We start from the raw sequence: 26,973 nt of genomic DNA, 5'->3' as shown, positions 1-26,973 counted from the left end.
CAATATTCCCATCAGCATAATGAACATTTAAATCAAGTCCTTGACCAACTACATAACCCAACACCTTATTGCATTTCTACAGGGTACAGCACTGAATGATGCAGCTAGGTTATGGGGATCATAAGCACCCATAAACTCAGTGTTTTCCTGTGACTAACCTGGTGGGAATGTCTTGTAATAAATAGCTCACTTGAACACTGAGTAGTTGTAACATGTTTATTCTTTAATGCCACAGACACTTTTTGTATTGCACATTTCCTCCCTGTGACTCAAATTAAGTTATTACAATAGGAGCAATATGTACAAAGTTAGAATCCCAGGTTCGCCTTATCAGCGAGAACTGGCTTACAACATGAATACATAAATTATACTGTACTCAAGAAAACTGGATGCCTAGAACACAGCATAAAAATGTACTATCAGTATATTTGGGCTTCTAGTTTTACAACTCATTTTTCCCAGCTCAGCAGAGATCCTTCTAGCAGGATACAAAAGCCTTAGAAGTTCATTTGTCATTGATGTAGTTAAAATTAGTTCACAACCCAGAAAGTGCATTGAGGATAGCACAAAACTCATTTTGCCAGCAAACCAACTGGATCAGTATCAACCACGCTGAGCTCCTTGCTGCTAGAATTGTTGCCAACAGTAACTGAGCTAGATAATTTAAAGGTGAAAAAACTGAGAAAAAAAACAAACCAAAAACAAAAAACCAAGACAGCAAAGCAAAACCAAACTGCAATCCCCCCTTATCTCCCTGAAAAAAACTGAAAATAAAATCACAAAAAAACTCCAAAAACAACCTACAAGCAAACAAACAAAACAAAAACATAAAAACAAAAACAAAAACAAAAAAAAAAAAAATCACAACTCTTTATTGGAAAAGGAATGAAGCCATTGAAGAACATCTTTGCTCATTTCCACCAGAGACTGAAGAAGGTTGGCCATGGGCCATCCTTCATGATGTGCTTTACATTGACTTATCAATGTAAAGCCAGCAAGATCAGTGTGACCATCAGCAGTAAACTTTCACTAAAGTGGGAATTTTGCATGGCCTTTGAAAGGGAATTGCCACCATATCTCCAGGGGTCATTTTACAAAGAAATAAGATTAACCTTTTTGGTCTGTGCTTGACAGCTATATTGCATGGGAAAGACAGGCTAATGTGGACATTACAAATGAAAAAACATGATCCTTTCTGATTAAATTAACAAAAAAAAAAAAAGCTTTAAAAATATTTTAGTACAAAAATGTAGCTCAAAACAAAAAGATGCTTATGAACCTATGAATAAAATGAATTCAGACTATGACTTTTGTGTTTTCTTACATAATACATCTTGTTCCATGAGTCTTAGTATGTTTGAGTCTTTTGCAGTTATCTGAAGACTTTCAGGATGGAATTCACAAATAAATTAATTGTGCCTTCCTATGTTTATTCTTGCAGGCCTGCATTTCTCTACATGGCACTCAGTTTTGTTTTATTACTCTAAATATATATAGTGCTAACATGACTTTTTCAGGCACATGGATTATCCCTGCTGTCAAGGGTAACAATCTTCAGGGACATTTTGTAGGATTAGAAGGAAGATTGGACCTGGTGTTGTTCTGTAGTGTGTTAATGTATTTAGTGCATTAGTTACCAAATGTCTTTAAGATTTGCATGTTGAAAAATGTGCAATTCTGAAATATCCCATACTACTTATCCATAAAATTTCCTAAGAAACTAGATGCAGATGACTATAGAGTGCCTCTCCTAGCCCCTCTTCCCAATAATTCATGGCAAAACCTGATGGAATATCTGGAAAGATATTAAGATTCTAGAGGTTTTATAGAAAACAGTGGTCATATAAAAAATAATCTAATATTGAAAGTCCCTCCTACAGCAAAGGGTACAGCAGATGTTGTTCTCTCTTCTTGTGAGCTGCCAACTTATCAATTAACCAGTGCTGGTCAAAGCCAGATACAGTATAGACTGTCTCACATTTTAAAGACAGAGGAAAAACTAAGGGTACTTGGAAATGTGCCAGAAACAGGAATTATTGCAGTAAGAGTTAGTTAAAATAGAAAGTGTGATTGTTTCGACAGAGTGGGCTGAAGACATCGGGAGAGGACTTTAGGCTGTTCGGTTTAGAGAGGAAAAAGAAGGCATTGGTGAAAGATGAGTGCAGAGATCACAGTGGATTTATTGCACTAAGGACGCAGACAGAAAAAAGGAAAGAAAAAGGTGTTACCAGTTCTTTTTGACGTTATCTTTTGCTGTTCTTCCTATTGTCCTTTACTTCTTCCTTTACTCAACAGCTTCCAGGTGAAGAGAAACAATATACATTGGAGAAAAAAAAAAGTGTGCCTGAAACCCAGTGACAAAAGTACAATTCATTACACAAAAATGTGTAAAATACAAACAAATATTAATAGACATTATAATTGTAGAAATCCAGGTGGTTGAGTAACTGGAGGGCCTCGTCTTTCAAATCTGTGTTTTTAAGGGATTTCTGTCCTTTGCATCATGTACTTAGTAAAAGCTGTACAAGGAACTAATGAACTGTGCATAAGGATGGGATGATTTCAAGAAGTGAGGCCTCCTCACATAAAAATGTCTGAAGAGTGCAATTCCCTGCTTATGGCTGGTAGTAAGAAAGAATAAATTCTTCAGTGTAACAGCAATTCTGTTCCTTTCAGTCCTGGCACCAGAGTATTGCAGCCTCTCTGAGTCAAACACTTCATGTGTAAGAGGGCAGAGGCATACATCTGCACATACTCCCAAATTTTTTTACATGGATCATAATTGTTTGAAAATTAACTACAGCTACTGCTCAGGAAGTAACATATTTACCTGATGCTCTTCAGAGTGTTTACTGCTTTGGTGTATATTCCACAATGTATTTAATATTTTACAGACTTTACATAAAACACTATCAAAGACCAGCCCTGATAAAGGGGTAATCTTTTTATCCTGCTTCCCTGAACTTTCATCTTGCTTCCCTGGTGCACCACTTGTGTTGTAAATTCCTTTACTGTTTTAATAGATATTTTACATTCCTTAGGCAGCAAACTAAGTTTAGACAACAGTAATTGTCTTGCTTACAAAACTATGCTAGAAAGGCTGGCAAATAATTACCATGAGATCTTTTGAAGAAGCCAAGTCCAAAAGTGAAATCCAACTGTGAAATGAGACTTTGTTTAGATTCAAAAAGTCTCTGTTTCAGATGTACTGATTATCCTTTTTCCTGTAGCAACAGCACTGATATGGCAAGATAGAAGAATACTATGAGACATGGGAATATTCTTATGTATCAGATGTTTATACCCTTCTATTTATGTTACAATACTTCCTGGAAAGCACAGACATAGACCAGAAACCCATCTGTATCAGTTTTCCTAAACTCCAGAATTCATGGGGGAGGAAACCTTATTTCTTAATGAACTGTATGTATTCAGCAGCTTCAATATTTTCACTACTATTACTCAAAAATAAAATAAAATATTAGAGATGGACTGTGAGAGAGTACTTACTTGGAAATCCTAATAATCAGAGAATACCATTACCATTGGAAACAAACAAGTTAGCATATCCAGAAAGTAAGATAGAAAAGACTGTCACACTATCAGCTTGTCCAAACCTACACAATCCATGTGTGAAAAAGGAAAAGAAAAAAAAGAAAACAAAAAGGCAGTTTTTTATATATATACAGAATTCAAGTAAGGATGACAGCAAATTTAAAGTTACAGAATATCCTGAATTGGAAGGGACCCACAAGGATCAAGTTCAGCTCCTGACCCTGCATGGGACAGCCCCAAGAATCACACCACGTGCCTGAGAGCCTTATCCAAATGCTTCTTGAACAAAGTCAGTCATTTGCTGTGACAACTTCCCCGGGGAGTCTGTTCCAGTGCCCAACCACCCTCTGGGTGAAGAAACTTCCCCTAATATCCAATCTAAACCTCCCCTAACACAGTTTCATACCATTTCTTAGGGTCAACTTGAAAGCTAGAACTACACGCAAACTTTTGGATTGCTTCCTTTTTTGACTTGCAGTTGGCAAGATGAATAACTGAAACTTAAACATTTGTCTAGCTTTTTCATCACCCATAGACAAGGGGTCTCATTTGATTTAAAAAGAGCAGGCTTTAACTTCTTTTTAGTTTATGGTAATTTGTATATATCTTAGGGTTTACTTCCTCCTTCATTCCCACAGTCTTGCAGAGAAGTATCTCACACAAAACACCCCACAAGCAAGTGCATCATATCCTGAATACAGAGGTGTGTGGTTGTGTGTGTGGGGGGAGTGTGTGAAGAGAAGCACTCACCAATTTTCTAGCATCATTTATTTAATGAAGCAGTCCTATCACAAAACCGTTTAGTTTGGAACAGAGCTCCAAGATCAGCGAGTCCAACGGTTAATCCAGCACTACCAAGTCCAGCACTAACCATGCCCACGAACACGCTGCACTCGACCTTACCACAAGCGTGCCCGAGGGAGCACAGCCGCACCCGAGGGCAGCGATGGACGTGACATGGTAGCCCCGTCTCCTTCCCTGCCCGTGCCCAGCACGGCGGCCCCTGACCCCCCTGGAGCGGGAACGGCCGCAGCTTCACCGCGTCCCACCGAGACGCCGGGAGCTGCGGGCGCGCAGCCGGGGGAGGCTCAGGGAGGGTCCCCCGCCCCGCCCAAGGCCGCCCAGCATGAGTCTCCTTGGGCGGGCCGCCGCGGGCTCCGGGCACCGCGGCTCCTCCTTCTGTAGGGCCTGGCAGCCGCAGGCCGGCGCTCCGGGTACGACTTACCACAGACAGCGAGCGGGGGGCAGCCCTGCGAGGAGAGAGCGACCACCCACCCTCGTTCCCTCCCTCCGTCCCTCACCCTCGTTCGCCATCGCCTCCATGCCGACAGCGGCAGCCCCAGGTGCCCGTCCGGGCTGCCCCTAACGCACAAGGCAGGAGGAAGCGCCTGCTCCTCCTGTCCCAGGAAGCCGCCTCCAATGCCGAGGCACCTAGCGAGGTGCGGACGGCCGGGAGGACGAGGCGGCCCCACGCCCCGTCCCCGCCCGCGAGGGGCGGTGCCGCCTCTGGGCACCCGCCGGGCCCGCCCCCGCTCCCTGCCCGCGGCCCCTCGGCGGGGCGGTGCCGGGCGGGGCGGTGCCGCGCCTCGCGTCAGCGGCCCCTGCGCGGCGGGGCGGGGAGGGCACGGGAGGCTCGGCGCTGCCGCGGCGGGAGAGGCAGCGGTGGGGCCGGCGGCGGCTCCTCACGGGAACAAAGCGGGGGCAGCGCGGCCGCACGGTGAGAGCCGGGTGAGGGACGGGGACGCGGCGGCGCTCGAGCTCCCCTGGGACCCCGGCGCTCCCCGAGGGGCGGTGCGGTGCGGCGCGGCGGAGGGGCCGCGGGCCCGACCCCTCCTTCCCCCTGCCCAGCGCCTTGGGGCGGGGTGACAGCGCCGTGCCCCCCGCCCGCCCCCGCCTCCCGGGGAGCCGTCCCCGCTCGCCCCGTGTCCCCGCAGGGACCCCTGCGCGTCGCCGCCGCGGTGTCCGCCCGCCTGCGGGTCGCTGTTCCCTCAGGGAGCAGGGAAATATAAAGCAGTGAATCGGGGAGGCGGTCCGGGCGCGGAGCCCGAGAGCAGGTAGGTGCGGGACGAGCGCCCGGGGAGCCGGGGGCGCCGCTCCCGCAGGCGGCTGCGGGGGCTGGGGGAGGCGCTCAACTTCGCCCGGCGCTGGGCACTGCCGAGGTCAGCAAGCCTTTTTCTGCCCGCGAAGCATCCTTCTCGCAGAATGTTTTTTTTTGGAGGGGGGGGGCTCTTTAGTGGTGTTTGGTTTTTATTCCCCCTCCCTTTCCCAGCACGTCGCTACATAGGCTGGAGCTGGCTGGGGGCTCGCCCCTGCCTCTGTGGCTGCATACGCAGCGCTCGTGTTGTCCTAACGATATGGCAGTAGCACTTCCTGCTGTAAATCACTTCGCGATAGTTTTTGAAGCGCTTCTTAAAGGCGGCACTGTAATGAACCCTCTTGTCAGTGCTTGCGGTAAGCTTAAAACCCTGTGAGCTGGAAGCTGTTTTCAAGCTGTAATGTGCTGCAGTAGTTTTCATAGAAAGGGTAGAAATGTAGTTCACTGTTGGCTTAGTGTTGGCATAAATGTAATTACCCTTGCTATGCCCTGATAGTGTAGGCTGTGTCGTTTTGGACCCCGTCTTAGTTACCTTTGCCATCTTCTTGTGAAAGAAAGCTCATCTCAAATGTTCAGAGAGACTGATGTATTAAGAACTATGAAAAGTAAGCTTTATTGTACTGCTGTACTGGGGATAGCTCTTTGTTCTGGAATAATTTGAGGAAATAAAATTACTCAGACTGAAATTTATGGGGACTTGAATTTAAAAACCTTAGCTGTTAGCATTTGTTAAAATATTTTAAATAAATAGATACATCAATGTAGATTGCTATTACTGTATTCATGTTTCATTTATTGAATTAGTCTAGTGATCTCTTATTTTGCTCTTTGTATGAACATCATCATATAAAATGGTCTTGCTGACTTTTCCCAGCTTATTAATGCCTTTTTCCCTCAAAAAATTTTAGAGCACAGTCAGAAGAGGAATGGATGTAACATGATACCCTTGCAGTTCTCAAAACACACAAATTCTGCAAAGATTTGTTTCTTCGTTAAGTAATACAAGGAAAATGGATGAATCAGCTTTGCTGGATCTGTTGGAGTGTCCTGTTTGCTTAGAACGCCTTGATGCTTCTGCAAAAGTCTTGCCTTGCCAACACACATTTTGTAAACGCTGCCTGCTGGGCATTGTGAGCTCTCGCAATGAGCTGCGATGTCCCGAGTGCCGGACTTTAGTGGACTGCGGTGTTGATGAACTGCCCAGTAATATTTTGCTCGTTAGACTACTGGATGGCATCAAACAGAGGCCTCGGAAGCCCAGCGCCGGCGGTGGGACTGCTGGCACAAACGCTTTGAGGGTCCCCACCAACACTGTAGCTAATTGCGGCTCAAAGGACCTGCAGAGCTCGCAAGTTGGACAGCAGCAAAGGGTGCAAGCACGGAGCCCTCCCGTTAGGGTAAGTACCACGTGGTGACAGTATTTTGTTGCATTCCTGTCTTTTCCTCCACCATTTCAAAACAGTTGATGGCCTCTGCTTTAGGATAAGGGCAGTCAGATAGTTAATACAGCGAAACAATGTATTTTTGAGGATTTCTGTAGATTTCTAGCAAAGCATGTCGGTGTTCCAATCAGTGTTGGTTTAATGTTATATAAATACTAATAATGCTTCCTGACTGAAACTCTCAGTTTTTGAGGCAAGAAGAAGAAATCCTTAACTGTCCAATTCAAAGTCAAATAGAGCAAGGTAACTTATGTGGAAAGCTTAAGTTATTATTAAGGACAGAGATCTTGTGAAGAACATTTGAAATTGTTTTTAGTTTATCAGCTGCAAGACTAGAGATTTCATTTTGGCTCATGCGCTTTCTGAAATGATTCTTACAATCAGTAAATTTCCCTTAAGTTAGACATAACAAATGTTAAACATGAGCAGAGAAATTTCGCCACTGGCTTCTGAGTATCTACATTTTTACTTTCTTTCCTTCAAAAAGCAATTTTTGAATGCCTGCAATCTACTAAGTTGTTTGCAGTCTTAGTTCTCATCATTTCTTTATTAGTTTTTCCTCAGGTATTTTTTCTAGGGGGTTTGGAAGATGTTTGTACCATGATGGGAAGACATCGCCTTCTTTGTAAATTCCTAAGAGCTATGCAACCTGTGGACTCTGTCATACCTTATAATCAAGACACAGTGGTTTAATTTATGATTATTCATTCTAGGACCTGTGTCAGGAAATGTAATTTTATGAGATGACAGACCATGCTCTGTTTTATCTAATGACAAAGCAGGACAGCTTCTCTGAAAGGTTTTGCTGTCCAGTTTGTGTTCCTGTGTTTGAAGTGGAGTTTCTAAATGGTTTAGGTGGTTTCCATTTCGTAGAGTTGATTCAATTTTTATGAAATGTCTTAAGGGGTTCCAAGAAGAGGACTTGAACGTATTTTTGGCAGGACTAGTCTTTATTTTGAAGTGTGTCTAAATTATTTAGTTTACTTACCCAGTGAAGGAAGCCCAACACTGATTTTTCTCATATGTACTTGACATGATTGGAATCTCTCCAAAAGATCTTAGATACACGTTTTAAGTTTACGTAAGGATTTAAAATACAGTCGTTTTTCCACTAGGTGATATTGTTTTCTCTGCTTGCTAGAGATCTCATTAGGTTCTTTACTTTAGAATATAGAACTTATAACTATCAACTCACTTCCTGCTAATGAGTTTTGTTTTGTATATACATTAATTGGTGAGAAGGTGATCTGTGGAGTTTTTCTGTTAGTGGTTTGTTTTTGTGGTTTTGGTGAGTTTTCTTTCCAGAACATAGAATCCTTAAAAAATAATGCAAAGTAGCATCAAGAGTATCAAAACCACTCTGGTCTTCTCCAGAACTTTAAGGTGTTTATTGTGATACCTTGCATTTGCAAATGCTCTTCAACTTAAAACAAAAAAAAACCCTTATAATTTTTTAATGTATTTTTGTGTTGACCTTTGTAAATAACTGTATTTTCAGAGACTGCTTCTCCTCCAAAAAGGTTTCTGGTGCAGCGCTATGCATGAAAGACCGTATTTCAGAGTTTCTCAAAGCCTTACTAGACAAAATAACTTGAATGTGGAATATTTTATCTTTTTTTTTTTTTAATGTTCTATAATATCCTGTTTTGCAACATATACATTTCCAGATGTTGCTCAGAGTAGAAAGTGATAACACATGGAAGGTTGCTTCAGCTTATCCTATACCGTGTGCCATTAAAACTGTGACCGTATGCATTCCTCATGCAATAACTGATCCCCATTGTATATTAGTGATCGTTTTTAGTGTTTTACAGTAAGTCTTATTCCATCTTTGGTTTTGGAGTTTCACAGGCATTCTTGTGCCTTCTTCCTTTGGGAGGCAGGGAAAGATGATGATCTCATAATTTGTCCACTTTGTCCAGAGCCTTTTTTACTAGGAAGCCAGTACCTTTAAGAGCATGAACCAACTTTGATGGATAAGAAAGTGGAGATATGAACTACTTTTCTGTTTTCTATATGAAAAGTGGTTATGGAAAAAAAAAGTCCAGAAAGCAAAATGCCACTTTAATGGACAGTGTTGAAATGAATGCCTTATTTGTTTTGCTAACTCTTAACATAAAGATGCTTGCAAATACAGTTCCTCCCTGGGAATTGAAGAGGAAAATCTGTTTCTAGATGAGTGGCAGAGTCAGATTTCCTAAACTAATTTTGCTGAAGGGGAACTAGTAAATGAAAGTTGCTGTTATGTTAAATGAAGTGAATGTGGATGAAGGCTGTCAAGTCATAAACATTCTGCTTATATCCTGAAGTAATACTAAGCTCATAAATGCCCTTTCAGAGAATGCCGTAATTTTCAGAAAAGGTTAATACAGCATGTACTGCAGCATGATTTCCTGAACTGTATCAATGGCTGTGGAGTGGCCAGCTCTGTAATTACACAGTATATTGCATTCTCTGTATGTATGTGGTGACACATGGCAATAAACAAACAAATGGTTCCTTGAGTCTCAAAACTAATGGAGCTGGGTGGGTGGTGGGGATTAATAAATCTTGTGCCCAGTGTGTCCCCCACTAGAGTAACTCTGTTTCTTTCTGTAACCTCTTTAAGCTTTCACTGCTGTAACAATGGCAATTTCTCTGTGCAAATTGTTAATCTATTTTGTTCCCCTGCTGTTTGGATGTATAAAGCCTCCTGTGCCTTTCCCTGGTACTGGCTGGACTGCACCTGATGGAAAACTTGTGTTTGCTGTCTGCCCAGCAGTTCTGTCCCAGGCAGCCAGCTTGCCAGGGACAACAGTTACACACATACTGCAGCTTCCTCTCTGGTACGGATGCAAATTTAATGCTTTTTTCCTTGTTTTCAAGTGAAAAGCTTCAGGTAGGTTGACCGCTTGGAAGAGCTGTAAGAGCTAGACCCTACTGTCAAATCTGCTTGCAACTGGTCATCAGGAGCAAGTTGGGCTGTTGAGGGACTTCATGATCACATGAGCCTTGTTTCCTTCAAAAGAGCATTCAAAAATATTAGGGTCCATCCTTTTATATTTATGCTCATGTTATTAATTTTTTCATTTTCACAGAGTATGTCAAACAAGAATTATCCTGAGTTCCTTATGGCAATTTTACAAGGATATGCTTATTGCAGCAGTCTCGCATGTGGCTGTGGCATAAATTGCTAGATGTTGGAGAGCTGTTCTCTCCTAGACAGATTTAAGATGATCCATGTTTAACTTTTCCTTGGAATTTGTATTTGCCTAAGACATACTAAGTCTTCTTCTAGTTTGTTTATAGACCAGCTTTCTGAAGTTAGGGCTATCTTTTCCACAGAACCTAGAGGAGAGTTGTCTAGATAGTCTGAAATCTCATCACTGTTGAAAATATTTTGTAATAAGGTTTTCAGCTATTTTCTGGACTAAATGTAGGCAGGAAGAACTGAGAGAAGAATTCAAATTATCTCCATTAACAAAAAAACATGAATAGCTCAAAAGTTGGCAATTCCCAATACAGTTGATGCTTTTGCTGAGTAAGAATTGATGGTGTAATTTGAGTATATTACAGTGTATGTCAGTGGAAAATCTGATCAAGAAATGTTACAGTGCAATGTGAAAGTCCTGAAGATTTCCCGTTGGTTATTTTTTATTCTGGAAAGCCTGTAGAAACTCTGAAGATATCATTCTCGGTGAAGTCAACTTGAAATGAGGGTAAAGAATCATTACAGGCTATTGGAAAATGCTCCTTTAGGTGTTAAAGGGGGCTAGAGCCACTAGTATCTGAACATATGAGTTGTTTGTGATAATTTTTTTTACACTGAGGAGGAAAGAAGGACCCACTAACAGGAGATTTTTTTCATGAGTTTCTGCTAATACTTAGCAGTGGTGCTCTGTTTCCATGCATCCATTTTCGTGTTTGTTTAACAAGGAAAGCAAAGCTAAAATTATAAATTCCTGTATCTATACTGCTGCAGCAGTGGTCATTTGTGATCCAGTAGGCTTGCCTGGGAACTGCTGAAGTAGTTGTAATGGCAGAAGGGAAAATAAATGGAGCCAGGTTTTCCACCCATAGCTATGGTGCTTGACCTTGCCACACATCTTGGGGCAATAGGGACAGTGGGTCACCTTCTGCTCTGTGTGGACTTAAGCAGGTTGGGCTCCTCTATCAGACTCAATGGATGATGTAAGCAATCTATTTTCTTTTATCCTAACCACCCTGGAGAAGAGAGCTCAGAATGTAGCTCTCACAGTTTGGCTGTTGAGCATATTGTGAAAATCTGACAGGAGCCAAAACAACTGCTGCTTTTGTAGTTATGGCACTTGCTGGACTAAGAAGATCCTGGCAGAACTTAAGTATCAAAAGAAACCTTTTAGACTAGAAGATAACAATAGGACAGAAAATGTGCATTCATAGATCAATAACTTTATTACATTATTGTAAATAAATATGGGGATTGCCAAGCATAGCAGCAGGTGTAGATTGGAACGGATGTTTGAATCATCTTGGAACAAGAGTTAGTGGAGTACAGTAATACAAAGAAATGTATCAATAAAAGTCTGCTGGCGGGGTACTCTTAGAGGAAGTTCCCATTGTCAAAATAGATCAGATTGTAAAGTATACCCATTTAAAGGAAAAAGTAGCTGTAGAAATATGCAAAAAACAGCGGCTAATGCAGTTAGTTTCACGATTGTTATTTGTGATCATAGGCTGGAGAATTATTACTTGATGGTACCTGATTTTGAGCTGACCTCCCTGACCAAAAGGTTATTCCATACCATATGGCATCATGCTCAGCATATCAGTCTGGGGAAAGAAGAAGGAATGGGAGGGAATTTCCCAAGTAACATTTGAGAATCTGGAGATAGACACCTATTCATGCTCTGGAGTGTTCGTTAGAAAATATTTTGTGAAGTCTTTAGAAATCATATATGCATGCTTTTGTTTCGTTTCATGCTTGCTGAGATACCAGATTCTGCTTTTATGTGTACAGTTTTAATTACTTCTATGTAACAGTGTTGTATCCTATGTGAAACTAGAGAAAAATTAATGGAGATCATAAATATAAAAGGAAAGTAGGATGACTGTCCTGGTGTTAATGTGAGATAAATAATTAGATGGAGAAGGAGAATAAGCACAAGGAAGAACTGTCTCTGTATCCAAAGGCAGTGGGCTAGGATTGAGAGCTTCCGGACTCAGTTCCTGGCTTTGCTACAGACATCCTTTATGACCTTGCACAGAGTCACTCAAAGCTCTTTGTGCCTCTGTTTCCCATCTGCAGATATGACTGATAGTACTTTCTTTGTTTGACTCACTATTTAGACTTCATGCTCTCCAGGGCAGACACTGACTTTTTTAAAATATTGGATGTATCCATAGTTGTTTTACAATGGTTCCACAGTCTCAGTTGAGGTCAGTATATCCTGCTGTTAACTCTAAATCATTGACTTCCACATTACTAGAGAACTGTTCATAATCCATTTCCTGTCCCAAAGATGGTGGAATGCTTAGTGTCACATTGTTAAGAGGATTTAATTTTGTTTGGATGTTTAATAGGAAATCACATGAATACCTCAGTGAGGAAAAGCCAGACACTTGAAACATCTGTGGAAGTCATAGTCCACCCTTCAGCTAGGGAAATTTGCATCTGACTGGCACACTGATGTGTAGATTTGAGTGTGTTTTGAAAAGAATAAGAAGAGAATATCCAGTGTAAATTGTTGATAATGCAGAAATGTTTAATTCCATACTTTGAACCTGCATAGCTATCTTGAACCTGCCAATTAACATTAATCTGCTTGATAAAATAGCTGTCAAACTAGTGTAATCCCTTTTAAAAGAAAACAATTAGGTTTTGAAGTAAACTGATCTATAAACTAAAGAAGAAGTCCACATTATTTACATGTGCTACTGAAATCTGAAATCCTTTTTAATTTGTTTACAAGCTTTTTTTTTTGGTGTCTTCATGTGGAAGAGGGCTGTTTCTATTTCCCTTAATTTTCCAGTTTAATATTCCTCCATTTGTGTAGATTTGTTTAAATCCACCTACGTGAAATAAAATGGTGTCTTTTTTTCCTCCACTTTAATGTGGCCAGTGAGTTGCTTTACTCAAAAAGCTTTGATCATTCAGAAAATTTAAACTTCTGAATAAAAAGGGAAGTCTCAAGCCGTTACTTTTAATAGGCTTGTGAAGGGAAGCAGTTTTTTTAGAGAGAATAAAAGTCCTTGAATTTTTTTCTCATATTACCAAAAAAATCAAATACCAATAAAACTGCTTTATGTAGGTGATCCAGGATCTGGTTAGAAAAGTCAGTCAGTAGTGCTGTTGTTGTATTTCTTTGTGCATAGTGTCTGGCTTTCTGCAATGCATTTGGTGGCTTAATAGGCATCATGTATGGTATGAGGAGCTGGTTGGGATGTCGTCAGCTAGAAATCCTTCTCTCTTGTTCTTTAACTGAGTGAAATGGTTTTTAATGGAACTTCAGTGTTTAGTGCATGGACAGGAACTGCAGAAAACAGAAAGTCTTTAACTGCAGCTGTGATAATAAAACTGGAAACTTGTTATGATCTGTTGTTTGTCTTTCTTTTGGAGAACTTCCCCTTGCAGTGCATTTGGCTTTCTCCTTATGATACGCTTAACACCTTCCTTGGTCTTTTCTTTGGCTCCACTGTTGTCCTTTATTCAAACAGTCTCTGGCCTCTGATCTTACTGTATTACTTCCAAGAAAAAGAAAACATCTAGTTTTCTTACCTCTTGTGTCCCATTTGTCCATGACTGTGTCAGACACAAGGAACAAAAAATAAACAATAAAAAAGCAAATTTTCTATTGAGGTATGTGGACTAAATACAATCTTGTAGTATATATGACTAAGATCTGCCAAATACATGAAGAGCATAAAGTATAAGTTAATATTACTGTATTGCCTAACATCCTGGGATTATTCTTCCTTTTTGCTTTTTCTTTTTCTTTATTGCCTTTAAATCACTGACTGTATCCTCATTCTAGTGTGGGCAAGAGTGTGTCTCTGTAATTAAGGCTGAAATATCATCTGGTCAGTCCTGTTCATGTAACCTTGTTACTGCCTTCACAGAGGAAAAGTGTGCTTCTGTTAAACCTCATTTCTTGTCAGATCCCTCTGTATTAGACAGAAAAAATCAGCAGTGAATTCTTGGGTCAATTGAGCTAGATCAAATCCTTTACTTTTCACATCACTAAATCTGAGTATTTTTGGAGAGTAGTTTTTGGGCTTTTTTTTTTTTTTTTTTTTTTTTTTTTTTTTTTTTTTTTTTTGTTGGTTTTTTTTGGACTGAGAATTGCTGCTTTGAGGTGAGCTGGATTAATTTTAGAAAGCAAGTGGTCTTGAGGTGGGATGGTCACACATCCAAGTGCTCTTTTCTGTATTCCTTATCTCTCTTAGGTATAGAGGGGAAGATGATGGTACTGTCCTTTGACTGTCAGACTGAACACCAGGAGCTTAGAGCTTTGCTGCACTGGGCATGCCACTTATCCATTTCCCATGGATATTACCAGAGTTGCCATGCAGTTTGGGTGCAGAACCTGAGCTGGTCTGCACAGAGGCAATTCGTTAAGTCTGTTTTCACATTTGCATCCTCTAAAACATCAGGAAATCGGTGGGACTCAGAAAGATGCTCTGAAGAGAAGGGAAATCACTCCAAAGAGGGAAATAGAGTCCAGTATTTTGAATTCTTTAGACATGTGATGCTTATATACATGCCTTTAAAATGTCATTCAATGTTGCTTAGAAACCTACAGATTTGGATTCTCCAGTTGAAGAAAGAGTGAAACACAGAAGTCAATGTTTCATTTATGGACACTGTTGCCAAAGTGTCTCAGAATCTGAGCCTGCTAGGTACCGAAAGTCAACTGTGGTGTGGGTGTATGAGCAATCAGCTGTACCCTTAGAAGCTTTGGGTTGTGAGTCTCATTTTACACTTGTGGCAGTCAAGTATGTGATTTATTGTCCACATAAAGTTTCTATAGTTAAGGAGTATAAACAGGAATTTTAAGTAATTTCATGTCTAGGTCTTTGTTCCTATCTTATCTGGTTCTTCATTAATCCCCTCTACCCCCTGCCCCCCTCTTCCCCAGCATAAGCACTTAGAATTTCAAGTATTAAAAAGCCAGAACGTGCAAGGGTGTGTCTGATCTCCTACAAATGAGCACAAGATTCTGTTGTGTGCCATCCCTCTCACACAGTAATTCTGTTTGAAATATTGCTGATATGCTTGGCCTTCCACATCTCATTTTTTGAGTATGGTGTGAATTTCTGTTTGGGTTTTGTTTGCTTGTTTTTAATTGAACTAAAAGCTGTGTCCTGGTGTTTAACTATTCTTTCTATCTTTCTTGATTTTTCAGAGTCAAATTTAGATAGTCCATTTTTATATTCTGTAAATGTGCAAAGTATAATTTTATAGCTTCTATCTGGGAAGTATGCTATTAATCATAAATGCATTTTGATCAAAGGTAAGCATTTCGGTGTTTAAATATTAATATAGATAGCATTCTCCTCCTCTCTGAAGTGGAGGACTGCTGCCAGTGCTGTTCAGAAGATAAGCCTAGCATCAAGTGTCCTGTTGGACTTCGTAACACCTGAAGTGCTCCTTAGTCTTTAGCATTTCTTTGTTAATAAAACTGATTTTATTTCGTCGCATTAGTGTTGCAGAAAGATGAGAACTCTGCTTTCCTCTTCTTGTAAAGGAAAGATGTGCATATTACCTCTCTTGACTTTCTCTTTTCAGCATCTAAGCTTTCAAAATATACATGTGCATTGAAAGCTTTTTAAAGAACTGAACCACTGTTTTACCTTGTGTGAACCACAGTTCTATGAGACAAGCTTTTGAAAAGCTCTGATTAAAGACAAAGGCGCGCATTTCCTCCAGACTTTCAAGCTGCTCAACCCAAGAGGAGGAATGTAGTCCTACTTGCACAGGGGTGGCAGAACATCAATACTGAATAATTTGAAGCACGTCTCTTCAATTATTCTTTTTTGGTATGCTATCTTAGCCCTTTAGGTTATAGTCTTTCTTTTATTTATATTAAGAAATGGGTAAGAATGAAGCACTTCTGACTTAAAAAGTGTTAAAATGAAAAATAGTCAGATGACAATCTGAGTTGGCATATGTAAGGCATAGCTGTTCTAGAAGCTTATTTTAAACAAATCCAGTACAGTTGAGTTCACTGCACTGTGGTAAAGTGCCCCTGAGTAGCGAAGAAGCTTTTATTCTGAAGCTAAGAGCTTGCTAAAAGAAAATCAATGTCTCATGGACCTTCACTTGTTCATGTGTGCCAGTGCCCTTCTATCTCACATGGTCTTTCTCAGGAGCTAGATAAAGAAAGGAGACTCTTAAATCTTATTCACTCTAGCAGACTTAAGCCATTTTGAAAACCTGTTTAATTTAACACAGTTTTAAATCCACAGCCTTATTAAGTTAACAAGCCTTCAGCCTTGCCACCAGGTTCTGTAATCCTCTTAGGTCTTGGGACTAAGCAGGGCAGGGATAGTCAATAAGCAGATGAATAGATAATCTTTCAGAAGACAGATTCTAAAGTTGAGAAACGCTGATCTGAATTTCCATTCACTATATACACTACCACTAGTACTTACAACCTAAGGAAAAAGTTGAAATGGCTATCATTTTGTTTGGGGGGAGGAGAGTGAATAAAGAATTTTTTTTAAAAATGCATTAATTCCTGGTTTGCAACCCAATAAAATTAGGTTCAATTTTAAATATAGAATAAAGTAGACAAAAATAACAGTTTTGTTTCCTTGCTATTGTGCATATGCAGATTAAAATCTTCTCATGGTTGTTTCACAAGCTATTTTTGCAAATCTTTCAGGCAATCAGGAGTCCAGAATTTAAAGACCACAAAGAACATTATGCCGATAATTTGGCCGTGGCCACCACTGCAGTCTGGATATTGCTTCTCTTCTGTTTTGACTCTTCTAACATTACTGAGCTAAAGCTGTGTCTGTTTCCTGGGCATAACTCCTGAGATAGTGGAGTTGGAGGAATTTAAAAAAAGCCATACGTAGGGGAAGAATTCAGCCTAACAGAAGGATTCCTGTCAGACATGTTCACACAGCACCAGAGTAGGAACATAGGAAGTGGATCATAGAATCATTAATGTTGGAAAAGTCCTCCAAGATCATCAAGTCAAACTTTTGACTGAATATCACTATGACCACTAAACCGAATCATGAAGTGCCACATCTACTTGTTTTTTGAACACTTCCAGCAATGGTGATTCTACCACTTCCCTGGAGATCTTGTTCCAATGTAGGATTCAAAGCAGATCTGGGAGTTGGAGAGGGTGTCAGAAAAGCTGAACACACATCTAGCCTTGAGGCATGAAAGCAATCACTTATCTCATTGAAAGGGTGGGAGAAGGCTTCTGGGAGGAGAAGGCTGAAAAGCAGAGAAATTTCAGTAGTGATGGGTGATAAAGACCCAAATGGTCAAGTAATAAAGGAGGAGGAGGGACAGTGGTTTTGAAAGAAAACAAACTGTGGTAGTAGGCTTGGAACATAGCAATAGACCAATTAGATAAAATACTAGAGAGGAAATGGGATCAAGCAAGTGACTCTTGGCTCACTGGAATTGAATTAGAGACTTGGTGAGGGGGAAGTGCTGCAGGAGCAAGCTGAAGATGTAGCTTGATGTTTGAGGAAGGTTTTGGAAAGCATCAAAACAGGAAAGTTGCTATGGAGGTATTGGAGGTATTGGCTAGACAAGAGGTGAGAAAGGTGAACGTGTTGACTCACATGCCATCTCGTTTCCTTCAGTATGTGTGTATTTGAATACTGTGTATTTTATTTTTCATTGTTTATTTTGTAATAGTGTGTCATGTATTATGTGGCATTTAGACTAGTACAGTTACAAAATGGTCAAAGAACTTCCATTCAGAGCTTTGAAGATTACTTCTGCCATATCTCTCAAGCACTTTGAAATTATTCACGGGATTCTGAAAATGTCTGTTTTACTACTAATAATGTATTCTCATTGTTCTTATGGAACCAATAAAGCTGCAAATTCTATATTTCATTAAATGAACTCAAAAAGAATACATGAAAAGGGGGGCTAGTATCCTAGGAATTGCTGGGAAATTGAAAAAGATTCTCAAAGATGGAAGAAAATATAAACATAATCTGTGACTCTTTTGATTTGATGGCATCTTTCATCTTTTTCATGTTTCCTTTTATTCTTTCATCTTACTTCCATGTTTCCTAAGTCTTTTGTCTATTCCTTCAGTTAGTAATGACTGAAAATAAGGATTTAAACATCATGCTAGCATTACAGAGCATGGTCACAATCTATTCTTTTGACTTCAGTTGTGATGATAAGAAGAATGGATTTTGTGGTACATGTTCTCCAAGAAAAACATTGGAATATTTTCAGTATCTTTTCAATCTCTTGGAGCAGCTCACCTTTCTGTAATACCATTAAAAGTACTACCTTTCCAGAACTATGGTTTCAAAATACATTGGTTTCTGTAAGGGGGTTTTGTTTACTTTAACTAATAAGGGAATTGGTTTTTCAGTGCAGAACTAGAATAACTAGTGGGCTGTTTCTGGAAATGGGTTCCCAAGGTAATTTATAATTTCAATTAATGTTTATCATCTTGTACTGAAACCTCTGGACCCAGAAAGAAACATACGTGTCAAGGAAGACTTATTTCTGACTTCAGCTCCTGTTGTGGGTTTATTTTCTTTTCTCAGGAAATCATACTTTTTCATATATTCAATTCAGAATTGTGTTGCTTGCAACAGGGAACTGATGTCATTTATGCTTTCCTATTTGTTTTTTATCACCCTACCATTTAATGGAACAGCATGAAAGACATAAAAATTTATTTTAAATGGTATAAAAGAGAAACCGATTATCCTCTGCAGTCCATACAGAGGAGGTGTGGGTTTTTCCATTTAAAAATAAAATATTAAGTACTATGTCTTAAACAGTTAAATAAGGAATATTCATAATTGCATGTGTAGTGTTTGATAGGGAGACTTTTTTTTAAAAAGTATAATACTTGTTTCAAATTTTCTGAGTTTGCACTAAAAGAATCCAAGGAAACCAGGGATATGAGTTAAACCAGCTCAAGTGTCAGGAGGTGTTTGTTCTGTTTTTTCCCTGCAGCAATCAGAATTTTACGTAAAAAGTGCAATTTTTAAAATATTCTCTGAATAAAACTTTAATGTGGCATCCTTCTTTCTTTTAGAGATTTTGAAATAGCTGCAGTTAGGCTCTACCACACAGTTCCTTATTTTTTGATGTTGTTGGGAGTTACATGAGTTACTGAGATAGATTGGTGGATGAAGTTTGTGCCTGTTTTCTTGGGGTTTGTAGGCTGTAGTTGCCTAGGTGGGTGTATATTTTTGTCTGTAGTGTACTGCTCAGTTCACAAGTAAGAGCTTGTATTAGAAATGGTTAAAAAAGAAATAAAATTATTTTAGAGACAGTTTTGTACTTGTAATCATGGAAGATATGGACTTCCAATATTCAGATGTACAGTCCCTGAAAGAAACCTCTCAATGTATGAAATTTTTCATCTTCTTACGAGGGATTTCAGTGCTGCTTCACTCAGATACAGTCTGATTGGAGCCCAGTTGCACATGGCCAGTTTGAATTTCAAGGTAATTTATCCGAATCAAACCACATACTAACTTGGTCATTGTAGTCAGGCATGTCTTACAGCTTGAAAAACCTTTCAGCCCAGTATGCAGTAACCACAGCATAGTCTCATCTATTGTAAATGGAAAACAAAGTATTCCAGTATTCCACATTCTGGGTTTCAAGCCAACCTTAAAATTGTTGCTTTCGGGAATTAGTAAGTTTTGATTGTGTGAGATACCTTGTGATGTCGGAGAACTCCTCTTTGTGCTTAAACAGATAACTTCACCCTCAGATCTGGACACTGGCTGCAATTTCGTTTAGGAAACCATCATGCTCTCTTCTAACTACTGCTATTTGCACTGTAAGGTTAGCGCCCTGCATCTTCCTGGGAACAGCATCTAAGTCTTGGGAAGTCAAGTACCTCTGGTGCTCAAAGCCAGAAGATTAGTAAAATTTTTTAAGATTTCATATAAACCAAAGTGAAGTTATGCTCTATTTTTTTAAACTTGAACACATAAATATGTTTAAAAACTGAGATTCATATTCTTTCCGCATGTTTTGTTTCTGGGGAAGAGGTAGAGGCAATTAAATTTTTGTGAGAGTATGGCTTTTTCAACTTAAGAAAAGTTGCTTTTGCAAAAGAAGACCAAACTTGGCACCAAATTGTTGGGACTTTGTCAGTACCACAGAGCTCTGGTTTTGGGTGTGGATTCCAATTACTGAAGTTTAGGCTGAACGTACCATTAGATGCCAAACTGCGCTTTGTTTTTGGAGAAGGCAGTTGATTTTTATAGGCTAAATGAACTTGAATGTCTTAGTAGTGGTACTTGGTGGATTTGATTTGTTCTATGTTGTGAAACAAGAATACTTTTTTGCAGATTTCTTTCTTCTGTTCAGCATATAAAATTTAATGGATGAAGTCTGTCCAAAGTGGTCTTACGTAAACACTCACTATGTTTATATTTTTCAGGATCTTGTAGCTATAGAAATAAAATTGCAGTTTTGAACTTTGCTATTAAAATGTACATTGGAAAATATTCCGTTGGAATACAGAGGAGTGTTAATGGCTTCCATAAAACCAGATCTGGTAAAAATCAGTAAGTGCAGTAGATATCCTTCATTAGAGGGACGCTGGTCTTAGTGTTCCTTTGGTAGCTGAAACAATAAAGCTGCTGCTTAAGGCACCGATCATCAGAATAAGTCTGGAACAGGGAAGACTACTCTATGAAGACTGATAAAACTGACCATAAATAGCAGAGCTGGGTCACTAGTGCGTACCTGAAGAAAAATGGAATTTTTGAGAGAGAGTTTACAAGAAGGAATGCATCAGAGCTTTGCATGGACCATCAAGGCAACAGATGACACTCTAGGAAGCACAGTAATTTCTGATAGGATCAACAAATTACAAAGGATGCTGTTTCTTGGTCATGTTAGTTTTGGATAAAATAATAATTTTATGAATACTCTTGGTAAATATTATTTTTAATACCATTTTGTTTTTCTAATGAAGGTGAGTCAGCAAGGAGCTAGGAATGTTGGCTAGCTGTTTAGATTGAGGGCTGACAGATACTTTGTACTTTATCTCTCTGATTTTTGTTTGTCTTTGCATGCAATGTTTTCAATAAACATTGAAAAAGTTGAACTGGATATAGAAGTCCCATGTTTTCTCTGTTTTCTCATTTTGTCAATATACTTTAAATGTGTATTAAGTGAAAATCACCTTAATCAAGGTAAGTCAGCCTTTGGTTCAGTATTTAATGTGCTGTGAAGATTGGTACCAGTGATTGTAGTGGCTTAATTATGTAGACTTTTGGCCCCCTTTCTAAAGGGGAACAACTGAAGTTGTTCCACTCTGTGAAAATAAAATATTCACTGGGAAAGGGATTAAAACCCGACTGTTCACATCCCAGGTGAGTGCTGGGGTCATTGAGCCAGAGAATTGTTTTGTCATCACTTTCAGTGCTCCAATAGAGGTTAGGGGAAATCCATGCCAAGATGTCTGCGGTTTGGTGGTTAGAGCTCATGCCGAGTTGGATCATGTATTGCAGGTATGAATGATGCTTTTTATGGAAATAGAACCTTTTTTCTTTTTTTTTTCTTAATCTCCTTGGTTGTATCCACAGTGAATAATTTGATGAGATAAAATAATTCTGATTGCATATTTTGTCTAGAAAGCACTTAATTAACCATGGCTCTAAGTGTGGTTTTCCTCACTTTTTGACTATCAGATGGGGAACATAACATTTATTGTTTGTGTTGGCTTAGCTGTGATATTTCTCTTCTCATTTTCCTCATGTAAATATGAGATTAATTTAGGAGAAAATTGTTCGTTTCTGACTTCTGTTTTTAATGAGAAAATAGTACATCTTGGGATAAGCTTTCAGATGTTGGAGCATTATTGTTTTGAAAGAAACTAATATTTGGCAAATCATAAATAAAGGGGTTGTTTTACAAGTTAAATTGCTTTTAAAATGGAAGCATTAGAAGCATACATAACTTTGAATATTATGTTTCAGGTATGCTGTATCTCTGTGATCCTGTGGGGATTATATGACTGCTATTGAATTTGAAGGAGAAAAATAACAAAACAGTAACTTTAATTTATTGTTATTCCCTTAATGCTAGTACCAAATACTAATATCAAAGTACATTGAGATGTATGTGGACTTCAGTTTTTCATATGACTTTGCACACTATCTAGCCTTTTTCCTATTCAAGTATGTTCTAAGTGGTAGAATAAGAAAAGGTTAAATTTTGTGTGCTTTATGTTACTGAACAAAGTGTTTGAAACCTTAGTAGTAAATCTGTATTTGAGAAGAATCACTAAGCAGTGTAATATTACTTTGTTTCTTTTTTTTAAAAAGTAAAGTAGAACCTCAGTCTTCTACCTCCAAGGAGAGAGAACAACAGAGGCTCTATAAACATAGTATTATTGAGAAGTACAAGTACATACTCATCATGGCACTAGGTGAAGAATTACTGTTCTACTTGATCCCTGCAGATGAGGGAATAAAAGGGCCTGTAATGGGCCATATAAAATGTTGGCACTAGAAAGCTGAACTACTGGTGTGTAGAAACCATCCCTTTGTTCCCTTTGCACATTCTCCATTTGCTCTGTGCAATACTTCAAATAAAATTGAAAACTAGGGTTTTCATGGGTGTATTTTACTGCTTGCCTTCTACTTTTTTATTTATCACTTGATTGTTTTTTATTTATGTGAATTACTTTTATGTATTGCTTTAGTTTATGTATTTTTAATCTCTTGTGATCAGGGTGCATCAGTGATGATTGTCTTAATGTAACTATAATGATTTTTAAACTCATGGCTTTGTTGCAATTTCTGTTGGTGTGAACCATTTAATATAATTTTGAGTTTGGAAATGCAGTCACCCAGCGAGTGTGCACAGAAAGGACTGCTGGACTGGCTTGGCACTCTGTGGTCTAATCTGCTCCGGGATAATTAGTACAAGCATTAGAGATAGTTCCAGCCAGGCAGCATTAACACGAAGTTTCTAAGAAACCTCTTGTGTCTAGTTTTGTTTCATTAGTATTGGCAGTGCTGGAAGCAGAGGAGAGTGCTGCCAAGGTTATTACCAGTGTATGGCCCAGCCTGTTCTTGGCTGGAGGTGGAACCCAAAACATTGGAGTCTAGCTTACATCACTACTCTGCTTTGGATATTGCTTAGTCCAAGGCTGACAAAATTAGGAGAAATTCTAATTCCAAGTGATATTGTACTGGAAGCTTCTCAGAAGTGAATAATCCTTGAACAGACAAGACTGTTAAATGCTAAGCATTTCCACCAGTATTTTCCTGTGTGTGCTTTCAGTGTTAGGATTTTCCAGTTTGTAGCTATAACATTGCAATGAAATGTGCCACCAAGGCACATCAGAGCTGCTGTCACTGTCAAAAACTAAATTTAGCCTCCAGCATTTTAACAGTAAAAATAAGCTGTTCATCTATCTCTTAAGCTAATATGTTGCTGCGATGAGAAAGATCTGTTAATAAGCAGTAGCCTTTGTGAGTGTAGACTTAATCATAGTAGATTTAATGATAAGGTTTATTAATGGAATCCTTGCCTCACACTTGCTCTTGTTGAAATTCAGTGTGCTTTCCAAGACAATTAATTATGAGTGATCTTAATTTAAATGCTAGTTTCTGAAACTAATTTTAGGCATATTTTTTGCAGTAGGAAGTGTATGTATCCCATAACACTCTTCTGCAGAAACCTGTTTTTACTGTTGGTGGGGCAACATCAAATTTTTTCCCTCTGACCCAATTGTGTTTATATTCTTACTGTCTTTTGCTGGACTGGAAAAGACTTGACTGTTAAGATGCTAGATACTGCAGCTTTGATCACATACATGAATTGTGTTTTGGTTTCCCAGTGACTGGTATTCCACAGGGATCCACTGCAGGTAGCCCATAGGTACCTCTGAAAAACAGTAAGTGTCTGAAGTCCTGCCTCTTAACAGCTGAGTGAAACTAATCCCGAACTGCAGAAGACTAGTTCACTGGTATTCACAGTATGAAATCCTCTCTAGAGTGAAATGGTTACTTTGAGGATTTCTTCAAAAGTTTTTTTTTCTTCAAAAAGAAAAAACCTCCCCTTAAAATAGGACAGTCAATTAAAATTACAACAGCAAAAACCCCCTACCCAGTATTTCAGAGTCTTGAGTACTTCCCAAAATACATAGGCCTTTTATTCTCAGAATGTGGGGCTGTAGACTCTTCAGCTCTTATCTGTGGGAAGTGGGCACTATCCACCCAGCTGCAGGCTGAAGAGCTGTAAGTCATCTCTACTCCCGTGCAGGCCATGCCAGGAAAAGAAAAATAGTTATTTGAGTCAATTGCAAAAGGTCAGTAGAAAATGAAGAGGGAGTAAAACAACTACCAGGGCTACTATGCATCTCTGATTGAAGAAGATCAGCTACATTTAGTATTACTTTACCACAGATGCCTCCAAATTAGCATGAAGGATGGTCTTTTCTCCTTAATTTCTCAAAGGCAAAATTGCTTTAAATGCTCAATATGGTGAGCATTGTAAGTGCCACTGGTGGCACTATGCTAAAATTATGCTATAATAGCATCAAAATAGATATGAAGTAAGTAGAAAGTGAAATTTTTCATTGGGCACAAAAGTCTTTAGCCATAACTAAAGATCATCTCTAAACTGAACTGTAATTATAGGTTAAATGTTTCCAAAATTCCATGTATGTTAAGCAGGTTTTGACTCACAGTAAGAAAATTATTTTTGTTGAACTTTGGAAATTTTGAGCTTTTTATTGTTCTTGCTTCTTGCTTCTTAAGCATCTCAGTGACCTTAGAGGGCACAATTTTAAGAAAATAAATTTTCAATGGATGACTGTCGGTGCTTAGATGAACCTGGATTTCTCAGATGAAGGTCAGTCTATTTCATTAACTCAAAGAGAAGATGGAAGGGAAAGCTGTCAGTGTGCTGGCTAGGTGAACAAGTCAGTGCCATGTGGCATTTTGAGTTCCCGTACCATCTTTTTTTTTTGTTGTTTAAGATGATTTATATTTGCTTTCAGTATTGTGTTTGTATTCCAAAAGAATTTGTAGTTTCAATACTCAACATTTATTTAAGATTATTTTACTGTAAACCTTTTAAAACTCAATACTGGATAGTATCAAATAACATGAGATTAAATATTCATTGACAGATGTGGAGGAGAAATCTTTCTTTTATGAAAACCTGATGTGTCAGACAGGGAGAGCTTAGGATTCCAAGCTACTGTAGAAATTGCTACTTTTGGTAATATTTCTGACTCACAGTTATTTTGGAAATTACTGGGACAGAAGCAATGAGCTATCCTGTAGTTCCTGCCCTTAAATTATTTTCAGGTGTAGCAGTGATGATTGATGAGACAAATTGTTGCCTTCATCTTGAATGGACTGGTCTTATTTATAAATTAACACGTAGATGAAGAAGGCTGTAAAATAGGTTTAATTGTAGTCTTCAGTGGTATAAATAAGGAAAGAATGGATCATTCAACATTTCAGGTCTTTGTTATGTGTTAATACATAATTTAAACATGGCTCTTAAAAATGTATGACTTTAGCAGTAGTTGGAAAATACTAAGTACTAATTTCTATTGTGGCAAAATTAGTATTTCTTGTTTTCTATAAGTATATAAGTGAAGTGAAGAAAATTAGTTTCAGTTACACATTCTGTAAACAACTGTGGAAAAGGCAAATAAGTTATTACCAAATAAGAATTTTTAGTTTCTTAATAGTCATTTATTTGGTGGATAAACTTATGGCAAGTTATATTTCTTTATAAAAGAAGTGATGCAAATATGTATAAGTTTTTGTGGAGAAGAGTGACAACAAATAATCTTTTATTAGTTTCCCCGTTTTTACTTTGTGCTTTTTTTTCTTGCCATTGAAGTCTGAGCTCTTAGTGGAAAGATTATATTATGATACAAAAGTACTTTCTGAAATTCAGTGTATTCAGTGAATTGCATTACCAAATATTTAGATCCTGTTTCCAGCAGACAGCGAGTTGAGGTCTGTAATTCTCAATAAATACATTTGAATGTATCAGAGAGAGTTGATTGAATCTGATTCACAAGACTGTCTCCTGGAAAAAATGATGCATTTTACATGCCACTCATTTGTTTTTACATTCTCTCTAAAGTTTCTTACCTGAGTAGCTTATCCTGCTGTCCGTTGCAGTAAGTGTAGCAAGCTGTGAAAATAACATGTTTTCAGAGGTAGGATGGCATGCGTTTCCTTTTGAACAAATAATAGGTTGTACTAGGAAGTTGTTTTCACTTCAGCTTGAAGGTGAAGATGGAGGCACAGCATCACCATCTACTGCTATATTTAGTAACCATTGTATTCATACGTTCATAAATATTGATCAGTGTATTATGTGTTCAGCCAGGGTTACGTATGCAAGGTACTGCTGACGAATTAATGCTTTTTAAAAGAAAGCAAAATAAGCATACAATGATGGGTGAAAGAATCAACTCCAACTGAATTTACTGAAAGAGATGGGCTTGTATCAGTGTTCTAGACCAAATCTAGAAGTATTCTTACAGTTGAGGTTCCTGTGGTCAAGGTTGCTCCCCAGCCCAGCCATATGAAAATATTACAGTATGTTAATTTGAAAAAATTCTATATTGCAAGAGAGAGTATTCTCAGAAAGCTGTGGAGTTTTTCTAACTCTTTGTAGGCTTGGGTGGAGTTGGACATTATGGAAAAGAGGGAAGGACTGGAAGCACTCAGAAAAAAAAT

At 38.8% G+C, this 26,973-nt stretch overlaps 1 protein-coding gene across 1 annotated transcript in view; it reads left to right on the top strand.

Annotated features, from left to right (window-relative positions):
- Window positions 1-5,525: 5,525 nt before the first annotated feature.
- The window catches only part of SH3RF1 (SH3 domain containing ring finger 1), an 83,784-nt gene continuing 62,336 nt past the window's right edge, over window positions 5,526-26,973 (top strand). The window contains exons 1-2 of the mRNA XM_053974904.1: window positions 5,526-5,609; window positions 6,559-7,047. Coding sequence (XP_053830879.1) covers window positions 6,661-7,047 — 387 coding nt within the window. The 5' untranslated portion in view covers window positions 5,526-5,609; window positions 6,559-6,660. The remainder of the gene's footprint in view (window positions 5,610-6,558; window positions 7,048-26,973) is intronic.

This window comes from Vidua macroura, chromosome 4 (assembly GCF_024509145.1).
Source record: "Vidua macroura isolate BioBank_ID:100142 chromosome 4, ASM2450914v1, whole genome shotgun sequence".
Lineage (NCBI taxonomy): Eukaryota > Metazoa > Chordata > Aves > Passeriformes > Viduidae > Vidua > Vidua macroura.
The sequence above is the reverse complement of the archived record's forward strand: the minus strand, read 5'-3'. Positions and strand labels throughout refer to the sequence as shown.